General features: G+C 37.2%; 2 protein-coding genes across 3 annotated transcripts; both read left to right on the forward strand.

Annotated features, from left to right (window-relative positions):
* Positions 1-875: 875 nt before the first annotated feature.
* Positions 876-9,820, forward strand: Tbh (Tyramine beta hydroxylase). Of its 2 annotated transcripts, none has more exons than XM_069503555.1 (11): positions 876-1,221; positions 2,246-2,450; positions 3,033-3,173; positions 3,715-3,978; positions 4,721-4,870; positions 5,291-5,423; positions 6,027-6,193; positions 6,731-6,913; positions 7,217-7,404; positions 8,146-8,302; positions 8,934-9,820. In XM_069503555.1, exons 1-11 carry the CDS (start codon positions 1,139-1,141, stop codon positions 9,027-9,029), a joined length of 1,767 nt encoding a protein of 588 aa, XP_069359656.1. In that variant the 5' UTR covers positions 876-1,138; the 3' UTR covers positions 9,030-9,820. The 2 variants fall into 2 exon arrangements, with proteins under 2 accessions (XP_069359656.1, XP_034831774.1); XM_034975883.2 differs by having other exon boundaries at positions 876-1,217; positions 2,230-2,450.
* Positions 9,821-10,933: 1,113 nt separating this feature from the next.
* LOC117988715 (cold shock domain-containing protein CG9705) lies at positions 10,934-15,235 on the forward strand. Its single transcript, XM_034975888.2, has 3 exons — positions 10,934-11,199; positions 11,518-11,640; positions 12,793-15,235. The coding sequence occupies exons 1-3, from the start codon at positions 11,093-11,095 to the stop codon at positions 12,944-12,946; spliced, it is 384 nt and encodes a 127-aa protein (XP_034831779.1). The 5' UTR covers positions 10,934-11,092; the 3' UTR covers positions 12,947-15,235.
* Positions 15,236-15,606: the final 371 nt, after the last annotated feature.

A 15,606-nucleotide genomic window follows, 5' to 3' on the forward strand; every position in this document is an offset into this window, starting at 1 on the left:
TATTTCCGACGAGTTATACCTACCTATCTAACCTACCTACCTAGGTTAGGTAACTATTGAAGATAAAACCAAAGTAAGTACTTCCAAGTGAATAAAATCATAGACTCATTAAAAAGAGCTTATAATTCCATTATTTTAGATAAACTCATTTGATTGTTGACAATAGAAGTAAAATAGCAATGTTAACATTTTAGTTTTTTTTTTTAACCGACTTCAAAAAAAGGAGGAGGTTCTCAATTCGTCGGAATCTTTTTTTTATTTTTTTTTTTTTTTTATGTATGTTCCCCGATTACTCAAAAACGCCTGGACCGATTTTGAAAATTCTTTTTTTGTTTGAAAGGGTATACTTCAAAGTTGGTCCCATTTCAATTTGGTGAAGATCTGATGAACATCTTCGAAGATAGATACTGGAACTCCTCAACGGATAAGAGTAAATTGCTCGCGATCAGTGTAATAGCTTAGTAAACAGTAGATTTTTAACCAGTCATAGCATAATTCCATGGGGCCACTAAAAATTGTGAAATAAAAAATTTTTACAAAAAAAATAAAAACCGACTTCGTTACATAAACACTAAAAATTGAAAAATAATTTAATTTATTACCGAATATATTATGTATACAAGAGTTAATATAGTTCCATAATAATATTTTTTGGGGTCGGTGCCAATGAGGTGCCATTGTGGAGTCCCATAAAAAGATGAAGTCTAGACGATTCGCGCAGCTAAAGCTAATTGGCACCGGCACCAAAAAGTATTATTATGGAACTATATTAACTCTTGTATACATAATATATTCGGTAATAAATTAAATTATTTTTCAATTTTTAGTGTTTATGTAACGAAGTCGGTTTTTATTTTTTTTGTAAAAAATTTTTTCATACATTCATTCAATATTAACGACGAATAACTATCACCTACCTACTTTCTTGCTGACTGTACCTATAGTCCATTATATTCTAACCCTACATATTTCGTAGCTACGCTACGAGCTACGAGAGGCAGCGTTACCTCGCCTGTTGCCTCAGATCTTCATTAAAACTCCGACTTTCATAGGATAAAGATATCCCTTGATAAAAGTTTTCCCTTACCGGAGTCTTAGGTATTTATTAAATGTATGCAAGTGTAACTGAAAAGAAACTATGAAGATAAAGTGCATTGTTCCTATATTTTTAACCTTAATTTATTACCACTATTCCTTTAAAATAAACACCAAGTCGGGTAAGTTTTTATATACTTAACTACTATGTATCAAATAGTTTTATTTAGTTTTTTTCCTATGTAAGCTAATGTTTTTATTTTTGTACATATACCTACAATATATTGTATTAAATATAATATATAAATCTATTCTCAAAAGGTAAGGAAATATCTTGATGGAAAGACTTGTCTAGAAAATGCCAATTCAAGTTACCATTTCCTTTTTTCTATAGTGACTAGCTTATGCTCGCGACTTCGTCCGCGTGGACTACAAAATTTCAAAACCCTATTTCACCCCCTTAGGAGTTGAATTTTCAAAAATCCTTTCTTAGCGGATGCCTACGTCATAATAGCTATCTGCATGCCAAATTTCAGCCTGATCCGTCCAGTAGTTTGAGCTGTGCGTTGATAGATCAGTCAGTCAGTCAGTCAGTCACCTTTTCCTTTTATATATATAGATTATTAATTAAAATGATAAGAAGTGGACAGGAAAGAGCTTTTCTCTAGAAATAATATATGGAAGATAGAATGGACTAAGAGCCAGCGCGTGCCAGACCTTCGTTATTTTATAAAAGCTGAAAGTTTGTCTGCGTATAGTCCCCAACACAGGGAGGAACGATCAGCGACTATGAAGCTTGGATCATGGTGGCTTTGGGAGATAACAGGTAATAAAGGTGTAAAAAATCTTACGTCAAAGTATAGTCTCTTTTTTTATCGGAATAGTATTAGAAATCACGTCATACATTGCCAGACACTTTAGTATGGTAGCATCCCCTTATACTTATTTAAAATTTAATAAGTTGTCATAGTAACTAGTTACAGTACGCGCCCGAAAGTAATGTACAATCGGCCTTTAGAATGACATTTCGGCTTTGTAGAGCGTTGTCTCTGTCACTCATACCAATATGACGTTTGGTCGGTCTCAACGATCGAGACAGTGCTCTACAAATTTAATCTGCTATCTCCTTCTAAAGGTCGATGTACATTAATTTCGGCCGCGTACTATATATTTTGTTAACTCTCAAATGACCAGATCAATTGGCGGGAAGCGAATCGGTACTAGATCCTAAAGGAGAAATCACACTAAAATGGAGGGTGGACTACGGCGCTCGCAAGATTCGATTTTGTGTGGAATTCTCCAAGGAGGCCCCGACTATAAATTGGTTCGCGCTTGGGTTTTCTGATCGAGGCGACTTGGAGAACTCTGATGTATGCCTGGTTTGGACTGACTATATGGGACGAGATCATTTTGAGGTAAGCTACAAAAATCCGGCCAAGTGCGAGTCAGGCTCGCGCAACGAGAGTTCCGTACTACACTATAGTCGTATTTTTTCGACATTTTGCACGTTAATTCAAAAACTATGATGTATGAAGAAGACCTTTCAACTAGATAACTATATCAAGTGGGGTATCATACCCCACTTGATACAGTTATCTTTCTTCGAAAATTGAAAATACTAACTATTACCACAATTTAATTTTTTTTGTGTGACGTAACCAAATATTCACGGTTTTCAGATTTTCCCCGAATATCTGCTAAAAGACCTACCTACCTACCTGCCAAATTTCATGCTTCTAGGTCAACGGGAAGTACTCCATAGGTTTTCTTGACTTACACGACAGGCAGACGGATAACAAAGTGATCCTATAAGGGTTCCGTTTTTCCTTTTGAAGTACGGAACCCTAAAAATTAAGACTAAGTTTTTTTTAACCGTTAATTTCCGAGATAGAAAGTATGTCTGTATTGTACCAAATTGTGTACAAGTTGCTTAAAACGGATGCCCCATAAAAGGTAACACACAGACAGAAAAACAAAAATATTTGTTTAACTTTTAGGATATGCATGCAGACGACAGTGGAAGACTCATTAGAGATGTTCACCAAAACTGCGCAGGTTTTTACGTGGACTTAAAGATTAGGAGTGTTGTCTTCGAACGCGATTTTGATACTTGCGACGATGACGACTATTTGATTGAGGTATTCCCTTTCAAACATGAGTATATTATTGAAAAAAATCGGCTAAGTGTGAATTGCACATCCCCGTCCCGTTTCCCCGTTCCGTCGGGTCCGATGGTCCCGTTTCATCGCACAAGAAATAACTTTTTTTTTTTAATTTTTATGGCGGCCATTTTGAATTTTTTTTGTTATAGCGGCAATAGACATTCTCTGAAAATTTCAGCTCTCTACCTACACGGATACAGGCCGCTGAAAGATAGATAGACGGACAGCGGATAAGCTTGGTAATAGGTTCCCGTTGGCACCTGCCTTCGGGTACGGAACCCAAAAAATGCTAATTAAAATTTCGCTGTATGCAGTTGGCTTTTCAAGAAAACCGTAACTGTGCGTAAATGATATACTTATCAATATGTATCTGCAAAAAAATTGTGGCGATTTAAAACACGACTTTTTCCGTAAGTTTCTTGTCCATACTCAATGTCAGCATGCATAGTTAACGTTAACTTGAAAAGTTACACTAGACCCTATTTTCTTCTAACGCTAATGTTTTCAAAATTTTCAGGACGGCACAGTCCACGTGATCTGGGCTCGTGGTATCGACAAACTATTCTCATCCAAAGGTCTATGCATATCATGCATCGCTCCCCACGATCACGGCTTCATTCGAGTTCGTTTGCTCACTCCGCCGTCTTCGCCGCAACAGCCGGCCCAAAAGTTGCGCATTACCAACAATAAGCTGAACGTGCCTGGAGGGGACACCACGTACTGGTGCAAGGTTGTTAAGCTACCAGACTATGTCACTGAGAAGGAGCATCATATTATAAAGGTAAAAGTACCCCCGAAATGCCTTAACCCGTGCCTCATCTAATTTGTTAATTTGCCAAAAAAGTCACACGCTCTCGCAGTGATAACCCAGGTCCTAGTGGTCAAGACGTTGGCCACCTATTGCAAGGTCTGGCGTGAAATCATCTTTTCACAGTCCACATAATCTGGGCTTGCGGTATCAGCAAACTATTCTCATCCAACGGTCTATGCATATCATGCACCGCTCCCCACGATCACGGCTTCATTCGAGTTCGTTTGCTCACTCCGCTGTCTTCGCCGACACAGCCGGCCCGAAAGTTGCGCATTACCAACAATAAGCTGAAGGTGCCTGGACTCTGGAGGTGATACCACATACTGGTTGGCAAGGTTGTTAAACTGCCGGACATGTTACTGAAAACGAGCATCATATTATAAAGGTAAAAGTACCCCCGAAATGCTGCATCTAAAATAATTTACCAAAAAATCAAACGCTCACTTCGCTCGCGTTTTGTATACTATATCGTTCTCCAAGCGTGGCCTAATTCTGTAGCTTTCATAGTTTGTAAGCATCTGTCACTTTTAAATAAACACAGAAGTAGATAACTAGGTTCACTTTGTTGTTTTCATTACATTTTCATATTCCGTTTAAATATTTCTGTACAGTTGTTAATTTTCAGACTATATTTATATCGTTTTATTTTAGTCGATCTGTAGTTTAGTCGATTTTAAGAATATCGATTCCAGTCAATAATTTTTTGTTTTAGTTCGAGTCGACCATAACCAAAGGTAACGAAGGACTGGTGCATCATATGGAGGTGTTCTACTGTGATGCAGACCCTAACAAAGAGATCCCACTGTACGAAGGCAGCTGTTTCTCTGATGCACGGCCTGAATCTACGAAATTGTGCTCAAAAGTAAGACTTTTAAACTTTGTCTCCTCAAATATCTAAATAGTTTCACTTTTTACTGCGCTGTGAAAACACCTTTACTCTGCAGTTACCAAACTCATAATTCACTATTTTCTTAACGCTACCGGACTACAGATCTAGCATTTTTTGCAAATCAGTACCCTTATTAGTTATTATAAATGCGAAAGTGTGTTTGTTTGTTGGTTTAATGGTTTGTTGATTTGTTGGTTTGTCCTTCAATCACGTCGCAACGGTGCGACGGATTGACGTGATTTTTTGCATGGGTATAGATCAAAACCTGGAGAGTTACATAGGCTACTTTTTATCCCGGAAAATCAAAGAGTTCCCACGGGATTTTTAAAAAACCTATTTCCACGCGGACGAAGTCGCGGGCATCAGCTAATTTCTAAATAATTTTGTTTGAAGGTAAAAGCAGCATGGGCCATGGGCGCACCACCATTTTCATATCCGGTTGAAGCTGGTTTGCCGCTGGGAGGATCCCGAGCAAACAAATATGTCATGCTTGAAGTGCATTATAACAATCCCGAGTTACGCAGTGGTGAGTAAAAATCCTTAAGGCGATATGCGTTCCAAAAGCGGTGTTGAGACACATTTCGGACGTCCAAAGAATCAAGTTATGGCCTCAAAAACTACAAATTTGTTTTTTTTTTAATATTATAAAAATTAAAGATATTCTTTAGTGAATTACGAGAGCTAAAACACGATTGGCACAATTTGGCTCGATAAGAAAAAATCGCGAAGTTTCCTTAAAATACGCAATTTTTACACGACCATTAGGAGAAAAACCAGTTTTATTCGATTGATATAAAAACAAATTCAATAAAATTTCTTATTTACGTTCAACGTTTAATACACTAAGGGATAACGGTATTATTTTATGGTAACAGAACACATAGAATTTTAAATATAAATATTTGTATGTATAGCATTTTAAATATAAATATGCATGGGTCGTGGTCACTACGGGACGTCACGTCCAATTTCAAACGTTTCAATTGGGTTGAAATATCGACAAATAAAATCATCAAATTAATCGTGGTATGTACCCGTTATCTACATTGCACGCGGACGAAGTCGCGGGCATCAGCTAATGTTTCGATAATTTCCAGTGTTCCCTATAAAGTTTATTTATGTTTGCCAGATTGGGTAGACAGTTCTGGCATAGTGGTGCACGTGACAGCCAACAAGCGTAAGTACGACGCAGCCATCATGGAGCTGGGGCTGGAGTACACGGACAAGATGGCCATCCCTGGTGGCCACGCAGCCTTCCCGCTCATCGGCCACTGCATACCACAGTGCACCGGAGTGGTAAATACGTATTCCTTAACTAGCTGATGCCCGCGACTTCGTCCGCTTGGAATTTGGTTTTTAAAAATCCCGTGGGAACTCTTTGATTTTCCAGGATAAAAGTAGCCTATGTCCTTCCCCGGGATGCACGCTATCTCGGTACCAAATTTCGTCAAAATCGGTTGAACGGATGGCCCATGAAAAGCTAGCAAACAGGCAGACAGACATACTTTCGCATTTATAATATTAGTATGGATTAGACTAGCTGATGCCCGTGACTTCGTCCGCATGGATTTAGGTTTTTAGAAATTCCGTGGAAACTCTTTGATTTTCTGGACAAAAAGTGGCCTATGTCACTCTCCAGGTCTTTAACTATAATATGCTTTAACATACTATAACTATGCAAAAAATCACGTAGATCAGTCGCTCCGTTGTGACGGAATTGAAGGATTATCCAGCAAACCAATAAACGAACACACTTTCGCATTTATAATATGGGTAGTGGTTCTAGACGTAAGTCAACCGCAACCATTGATCTATTATTTTCTTTGAATCCAGGGTCTTCCGGAAGAAGGCATCATAGTGTTCGGCAGCCAGCTCCACACGCACCTGACGGGCGTGGCGGTGTGGACGCGCCACGTGCGGCGCGGCGTGGAGCTGCCGCTGCTCAACAGGGACGTGCACTACTCCACGCACTTCCAGGAGATCAGGATCTTGCATCGTCCTGTCAAAGTGTTACCGGTATTATGATTGAGAACTATAGGTTCACCAAGATGGCTGAGGTAGGGCGCAGATTGCGGGGGGTGACAGTTGACGTATAAAGGGTCTTCCGGAAGAAGGCATCATAGTGTTCGGCAGCCAGCTGCACACGCACCACGTACGTAAAATCCAAATCCACCATCCTTTGATTGTTTAAGTGTAAATCTTTTTAAATTATCGGCTTAACTAAAAAAGCACGTCAAATCTTTGACCGCTACCGCAGGAACCCACTCAGTTATGTTTACCTATTTTATTACACCCTTTATTTGTTAATATCATTTGCAGGGCGATTATTTAGAGACAACCTGCATTTACAACACAAAGGACAAAATAAACGCAACGATTGGCGGACACGCGATCACGGACGAGATGTGCGTCAACTACATGCACTACTACCCCGCTACTGAGCTGGAAGTGTGTAAGAGCGCCATATCTAACGCCGCTCTCGAGGATTACTTCAAGTTTGAGAAACGGTAAGACGGCATTTGCACTGTATGTTTTTGGCATGATAAATCTTTTCGAATAAAATAATAAGAAGTATGAGAGAAAAAATAAACACCGACTTCAATAACCACCAACACTAAAAAGTAAAAAATAATTTAATTTATTAGGTACCCAATATATTATGTATACAAGAGTTATTGTAGTTCTTTTTAGTAATATTTTTTGGAGCCGGTGCCAATTAGCCGCACGAACCGTCTATCTACTCTTCATAGTGTTTTGCGACTCCACATTGGCACCAACTCCAAATAATATTACTATAGAACTACAATAACTCTTGTATACATAATATATTGTGTAATAAATTAAATTATTTTTTACTTTTTAGTGTTGGTGGTTATTTAAGTCGGTTTTTATTTTTTTTTGAAAAATTTTTATTTCACAATTTTAAGTGGCCCCATCGTACTAAAATATGATATGCCTGGTTAAAAACCTACTGTTTCAAAGAATCATTATAAATCGGTTCATATTTGGCGAAGAAATCGCGTAACAAACATACAAAAAGACATACAGTCGAATTGATAACCTCCTCCTTTTTTTGAAGTCGGTTAATAAAATAGAAAGAAGCTGAGTTTGTTGAGTGAGTTGAGCAAACATCCAAACAAACGTTCCTCCTAGTGTTGGAACTTTCAGCTTTTATAAAATAAGGAAGGTCTGGCATGCGCTAGCGCTCTCTCTCTATTATGCACCTTATTTATAACTTGTTATTCTAGTTGGGACAACATATCGATAGACTTCGCCGCGCCGCCGCGCGCTAACTACCTGGCGATCGCGCCGTGGACTCCGCTCCGCGCCAAGGCCCTACACATGCTCTACACTGAGTCGCCCATCTCCATGCAGTGCAACAAGTCTGATGGAAACCGATTTCAGGTACGTTTTAGTCATTTTTAGGGTTCGTCTCATAAAATTTTCCCTTATCTCCGAAACTGCTGAGCCTAAAAGTTTAAAAACAGAAATAGATATTTACTTTCTGATAACTGGAAAACCTATAAAAAGCCTATTATCTAATTATAGGTCCGTGCGTTTTATAATGTTATGTTATGATCAAAGAGATAAATATTACGGTACATAGTACAATCTGAGAAAATACTCGCCATTCTATACAGGGCGTAACCAGAACGCTAGCAAAAAGTTAGCGTTATTGTTATACTACCTAAACCCAATCCAATACCAATAACCATTTGCGTCATTTTATAGTTTTAGTGATTTAGTATCTTTCAAACCCGCAATATATAGCGCGCAAAATTCGGGTCAGTGCCCCGCCTATGACGCGGCATTGCTTCCGAATCAGTAGCGTAGAACTTTTAAAAAATATAGGATTTTTTTCGCGTTTTATTTTTGTGGTACATCATACTAGTAATCATTAGTACTATCACCTGTCTTCGTTTTTGCTAGCGTTCTGGTTACACTTGTATAGAGTAGACCAAATATGGCGTGTCCTTTCTAAGATTGCACGCATCAAGCTCTGGATTCATATTAAATAAGTGTTTTGTTATTTCAGGGCGATTGGGAAGGGATCAGGGTGCCGAAGATAAAGCTTCCATTGCCCGAAGAGCCACGAATGTGTCCAGATACTTATACTCCGATTACAGTTTAATATTAAATACATTCAATAATCACCAGCCAATTCTGCGGCGTAAAAACAGAAGTAATAAAACTCACTTTTAAGATGTTAAATAGTTAGCAAGATGGTTGAAGTTTGACGAGCAATAATACATACTACAGACGGTTCACTATAACTTGTCCTTTGCCGTCATGTTGGCACCATTGCAGTTCACACAATAATAAACCCTAAGCTTTAAGAAATAAAGCAAACAAAGCAATGGTGCCAACATGACGGCAAGGGACAAGCAATAGTGAACGGTCACATTTCCGTACGTAGGTGTAAGGGTGAAGCGTTTAGATAGGTGTCATTTGCCCGATGATCGCCGTATCTTCGTCGTACTGTATCAGGCTTTGTATCTCATTGTAGACGCCTTTCAGTTACTCCGTATCAAATTGTCCAGTATTGTGTCAGCTCTCGAGACTCGATCAAATTGTATCCGTATCTCCTTTGATTATTTTCTTACAAATCGATAAAGATACGGTGATCGGATCGGCCAAATGATACATATTCTGGACCCAGCTTAACATACGATACGCTTTGTAGTAACCCAACCAAACTATTCGACTTGTCGTCAGCCAGATCGCCATGGGAAAGTAGTGTGTACTAAATGTAGGGTCTTCTGCCGAGATACACCACAACATGGTGAAAAAGGTTTAGTTTTATTAGTGTTCTATTGTGATAAAATATAATATTAAATATTATAATAACAAATTTTGTTATGAGATTAACTAATAAAATATACAATAATTTAAATGTAAATAAATATACTTATTGAATCTGTGTGTGTGGTTTTTTATTTTATAAAGCCAAAGAAGTAACCACTTAACTACTCCCAGTAGGTACTCCAAGTCTGTAAATATTACATTGCTATCATCGCAATAGTAATTTGTGATGGCGAGTATCAGCCACCAAGCATGATGATTGTGATCGTCATGATTCGTTGCATAGACATATTATACCTAATGGACTAAGAGCCAGAGCGTGCCAGACCTTCGTTATTTTATAAAAACTGAAAGTTTCTCTGCGAATTGTCCCCAACAGGGAGGAACGATCAGAGGCATCTCTAGCTCTTGTGGCGCCCGTGTGCAACCAGTATCCTGGCGCCCTCTAGTCTAGTAGGAGCAGGGTCAAAATGGAATACTAACAGTTATATTTTCAAACGGAAATTCGAATGCAAATAGTGCAATTTTAAATGATGACGGCGTCGGCCATAACACGAGCGCAGGGTCAATTTTTTTATATTTTCTCCGTAATAGTATTAGAAACCACGTCATGCGTTCCGGTACGGAACCCTAAAGAGCGTCTTAGGTTGCAAGGCATATTATGGGTTTTTGCCTTAGCATAATTAATCTAAGGTTTTCACGTTATACAGTGTGTACCTACATGTAGCACATACGGAATAACCCTGCTGGTTAGGATTTGAATTATAGTGCGCACATTACAAACCAGTTATTATATTGCGGGCAAAACAAGTTTACTAGGTAGTCCAATCTGATCTGAAGTTGCAAAATGATGGTTTGTGCAGATGGTGTGGTTGTTATAGATGAAATACACACGCAGCTGTAGCTGCTGCTGCGGCTGACATTCATAGTCCTCGTGCTTAGATTGGACTAAGTAACTAGGTACTTGTTTTGCGCGCACTAATCCAGGAAGATCCAGATGGCAATCGGGGTACGAGGCGGGGGGACCACCTGCACTCGCCCGCACCGGGTTAGGGCAGGGGCTGTGCGGGGTGTTCCCTCCCCGACTGCCACCTTGACCTGTTGCGTACTATATATGGATTAGTCATAGAATTTTTAAGGAATTTTATATACTTATAAAGGCTATCGACTCAAATAACTAGAATCTAGAGCTTAGAAGCTTCGGAATGTCATAAACGTCAGTGTCAACTGTCACTGTCACTTGCCCTCGCTGTTGGAATCTTGGAATTTTGATAATTTTCGCCTAAACTTTTTATTAATTTTAGTTTAATCGTAAATTAAGAGTTTCCTAACCTATCGCTTGTATTCTATTCCCATACTATTAGTGCCCATAATTAGTTACCATATATAAAAATGTCGAGCGACAACGGTTTTAACAACGATGACTCCCCAAACAAAACACTCGCTCATCTTCAATTACCTAGCCCAATCATCACACGAAGGAACCGAACGGCGTCTACGTGAGTAACTAAAACTATAAAGATCGTGATATACTACAGGCAGCATACCAGGATTTGGCAAGCTGACAAGCTACTGGTAGCAAACATAAAAGTTTGGTTGAAATCAAACTTGTTAGGTACAGTCTCTTGGCATGCTTATTAATTACTCTGGAGCTAATCGCAGAATCTTGTTAGTAGTTACTCATTATAGTTCAAACTTGCTGGTATTTGATATGCTTCTGTGTTCGTGACTTTAGACAGAACATGCATAACAAGTAGACTTTTCAAATACACACTTGAATAAATAATAATCTAAGGTGCCTACTTTGTAATCCACAGATCTGAGAGAGCACTTCAAAATCCAGTGGAGCATGGCAAAATAAAGTCATTCTGTCGTGAGAAGGGCCATGGATTCGTAACACCCAGAAACGGTGGTGAAGATATATTCCTACACATTTCTGAGTAAGGCATAGTTTTCTCTGCTTTTAATTAGTGCAAGGTGTGTCTATTTGTTTCTTATTTACCGATTTCAACAAAATTTGTACAAACATAAACAATACCTTAAGAAACACTTTATCCTGATATAGGATTTAACAAATAAAATCCCATTAGACCAGCAAGAGTTAGGTATAAATAAACAGCAAGCAAACAATTGAAATTCTATTTATGCCTAAACAACAAAAGAGATTGCCCATTTTCTTAGGAGCTTTGGCCCCCCCCCCCTAATATAATTGTTGTGTCACCATGGTTTTAATTTTATTTTGTAGACAAATAATTAACTCTATATATTCTGCAAACGATTTCTATTTATTCACCCTGGTTATAAAGAAATCTTATTTTTTATATTGCTGATATTGAGGTTATATTTAATTAATACTTCTTCAAAATAAATGCATGTTTACGATTCTAACTGTAAATTGTGGATATTTTCAATAATAGAGTGAAAAAAAGTCGTTACCTATAAAACATAATCGTAAAAAAATAACACATTTAAAAAAAAAAATTAAGTTTTGACACGACGCCAAAGGCCCGTTCACGGGCGATCTCCTTTGAATAACCAGTATCCTATATTTGTGAACTACGTAACAATAAGTATGTAGTTTGCATAATAATGAACTATAAATCAGTCTGTGATAAATATAGCTATAATTATCTACGAATTTGTATATTATCAAAGACAATGTACAGATATTACCTCTGAGAACATAATTTGAAATAGAGAGAATTTAATACAGCCTAAGTTTTCTTTAGCTGATTTAAAATGTAATTTTGACACATGATTTTGAAAATGATATGCTAAGTGCTGCGTGAAGTGTGTGTTTCTGAATTTGTCCAGAAATTGGTTTACTTGTTGTTGTTTGTTTATAATAGTAAATTACAGTTCAGGCCTGAAATAAAGCGATTATTGGCTGAGTATTATTGGAAGGTCGAGATTTATGTTAGTCTACACCATAAAGAACCTCGTCATCAGCATGAAACTGTCCAGCAATTTTCATTACAGTCGTGCGGCCTCTGTAATGAAATCCTTTCTTCAGTAAAGTAGCCGATTCCGAGCAAGTGGGAGAAAAAATAAATTCCTCTATTAATAATTGTAATTTTTTCAATTTGTTACAGCATCGAAGGAGAATTTGTACCATTACCAGGCGACGAGGTTACCTATAGGCTCTGTCCAATACCACCCAAGTTTGAGAAGTACCAGGCAGTACACGTTAAAATCATCCAACTGATTCAAGAAAAACATTTAAAATGGAATGAACCTCCACTGTAAAATATACTTTGACGGATCATTAATGTTATATTATAAGCCAACTTCTTATATATTTTATCTTGAATATCTTTTGCTGTCCCTCCTCTTCATATTTTTGTGCCTAAATGTTATACCATTTGATTTAGGGCCTTAGTACACAGTACTTTTAGTATCTGATAAATTGCATCACACTTAATCAATCTGCCAATGAAAACTTTCCATTTAATAGATAGAACCTAGGACCAGAACTCGTTTTTTTTGTGACTGTCTATATGCTGCATTTCATTTTAATAGGTCAATCTGTATTTTGGGTAAATTTTAGCGGATGCATAATTCTACTCAAAATGTCAGTGAAAAATTTTCACCTCATTCTAGAAACTTGGTCATAATTTCAATCCAAGAACTACTCGTAAGTACAGTACGCGGCCGAAAGTAATGTACATCAGCCTTTAGAATGACATTTCGGCTTAGTAAAGCAATTTTATGTAATAACATCTCGTTGTAAAATGTTTCCGCAAATAAAGAATCTTTGAATCTTTGAATCTTTGAATCTTTGAATCTTTGTCTCTATCACTAATATCTATAAGATTATACTTATAGATTAAAGATAGGGACAACGCTCTACAAATCTGCTGTCTCTTTCTAAAGGTCGATGTACATTACTTTTGGCTGTGTACTGTAGGTACTAACCCAGCCTGAGACAGTACTAAAGTAATATTTAATTATTCATTCATCTTGCTTTAATGTAATAAGTAGTTAGTACATAGTTTATAGTATAGTGTGCTAAGGCCTTAAACATACTTTGCACAAATACCTCTGTCGGTTACAATGTTGTGGTTGAATGGATATTATTGTAATAAGTGATATTCAGTATTTTTAGAAGTGAGAAAGTTTATGTGGTGCTAAATTTTTGAAGGATTTTAACCATCTCGGTAAGAATTTTGATAACAATTTTAGTTACCTACTGGCAAACATTTTAAAAAATAACCTTGACTAGTCAATGTTTATGTCTCTGTGATTAATTGACTCTTGGATCTCGCGTTGCCCCAAATCCCCACTATGGCGGCGCTCTTTTGGGTTTCATACCCGAAGCGTGCCAATGAGACCCGAGTATTACTAAGCTTTCGCTGTGCGTCCGTTCAAAATGGGTGCTATAACAATTGAAATAAAAAAACCGGCCAAGTGCGAGTCAGGCTCGCGCAAGGAGGGTTCCGTACTACAGTCGTATTTTTTCGTCATTTTGCACGATAATTCAAAAACTATGATGTATAAAAATAAATAAAAATCTGTTTTAGAATTTACAGGTGAAGACCTTTCATATGATACCCCACTTGATATAGTTCTCACTTTGAAAGTTGAAAATACTAATTTTAGTTCATGACCACAATTTTTTTTTTTTTGTGCGATGTAACCACAAATTCACGGTTTTCAGATTTTCCCCAAATGTCAGCTATAAGAACTACCTATCTGCCAAATTTCATGATTCTATGTCAACGGGAAGTACCCTGTAGGTTTCTTGACAGACAGACAACAAAGTGATCCTATAAGGGTTCCGTTTTTCCTTTTGAGGTACGGAACCCTAAAAAGTGTTATTTCTTGTATGTTAGTATGGAACTCTTCGTATGCGAGTCCGACACGCACTTGCCGATTTTTTGTTCAAGATATTTGCCAGTCACTGCAAATGGATTTATTGCACAAAACTAGTTGTATGACATGGAATGCCACAAGTGTATTATAAAATATTTGTGTAGAAGGCCTAATTTCTATTGTGTAAGTTATTTTTGTGTACTTACAAATATAAGACATTAAATATAAGTTGTTGTTACACTTAAGGTGTATTTGCTTTTAAAGCTAGTTTTTCTTGTACCGGTTGTAATTTCTTGCTTTGCATATAACTGCTTATCTAGTTACGAAAATACATAAATTATTTAATCGTTTCATTCCTTTTTTACATATTGGTAATTGGAAAATTATTAGAATTATAACCATATTAATTGAATTATTTTTGCAATTATTGTGTAATGTAAGGGCCAGCGCAGATAGAATCGTAGAACTCCAAGTTAGACCTCTGGATGTTCAAATATCAACCCTATCCGATTTCAATAAAGTTTTTATTAGTAAACAGATATAATTTGCAGCGGCGACATTCTTTAGGTGATGCTGATGTAAAATAAAATAATAAACCTAAAATCTGCGGTGGCCCCGACGCACCACTTGGATGGAATAGTGTAGTGTGACATTATGCCAAGCTTGTCGTGTTTATTTTACGATTGTAGTTGTACAATAAATATATGTATCATATACAATATACATGAGCGTTTTCTGTTCATTTTCCACCAATTTTCAATAGCGTTTTAAAATTAATACGCGTATTTCAACCATTAGAATTCGTCCCACTACCTTATGGATAACCCGCATCTAAAATATAAAAAGAAAAGGATACTTACTTAGAAATACCTACCGATTTCTTTAATTTCCGATTGAATCGGACAATTTATATATCAAGTAAATTGATCTCAAATCGGGTTCCCAAAGAGATCGATGTTTGATAAACAAAATTCATAATATAAGTACTATGAATATATTTTAGAGCCTACTATGATAAATCTATGCTTTAGCTTTACAGGCTAAAGATCAATAATAATAATAATAATGCTTGACATTAATGTAAGCAAATAGAG

This window comes from Maniola hyperantus, chromosome 15, assembly GCF_902806685.2.
Source record: "Maniola hyperantus chromosome 15, iAphHyp1.2, whole genome shotgun sequence".
In the NCBI taxonomy this organism is placed as follows: domain Eukaryota; kingdom Metazoa; phylum Arthropoda; class Insecta; order Lepidoptera; family Nymphalidae; genus Maniola; species Maniola hyperantus.

Bases quoted from the DNA above. Each gene is read 5' to 3' on its own strand.
- Tbh (XM_034975883.2), top strand. From the start codon at position 1,139: ATGAAGATAAAGTGCATTGTTCCTATATTTTTAACCTTAATTTATTAC. The intron at 2,451-3,032 runs GTAAGCTACAAA...TTTAACTTTTAG, and splicing joins TGGGACGAGATCATTTTGAG to GATATGCATGCAGACGACAG. The intron at 7,405-8,145 runs GTAAGACGGCAT...TTGTTATTCTAG, and splicing joins TACTTCAAGTTTGAGAAACG to TTGGGACAACATATCGATAG.
- LOC117988715 (XM_034975888.2), top strand. From the start codon at position 11,093: ATGTCGAGCGACAACGGTTTTAACAACGATGACTCCCCAAACAAAACA. The intron at 11,200-11,517 runs GTGAGTAACTAA...TGTAATCCACAG, and splicing joins AGGAACCGAACGGCGTCTAC to ATCTGAGAGAGCACTTCAAA. The intron at 11,641-12,792 runs GTAAGGCATAGT...AATTTGTTACAG, and splicing joins ATATTCCTACACATTTCTGA to CATCGAAGGAGAATTTGTAC.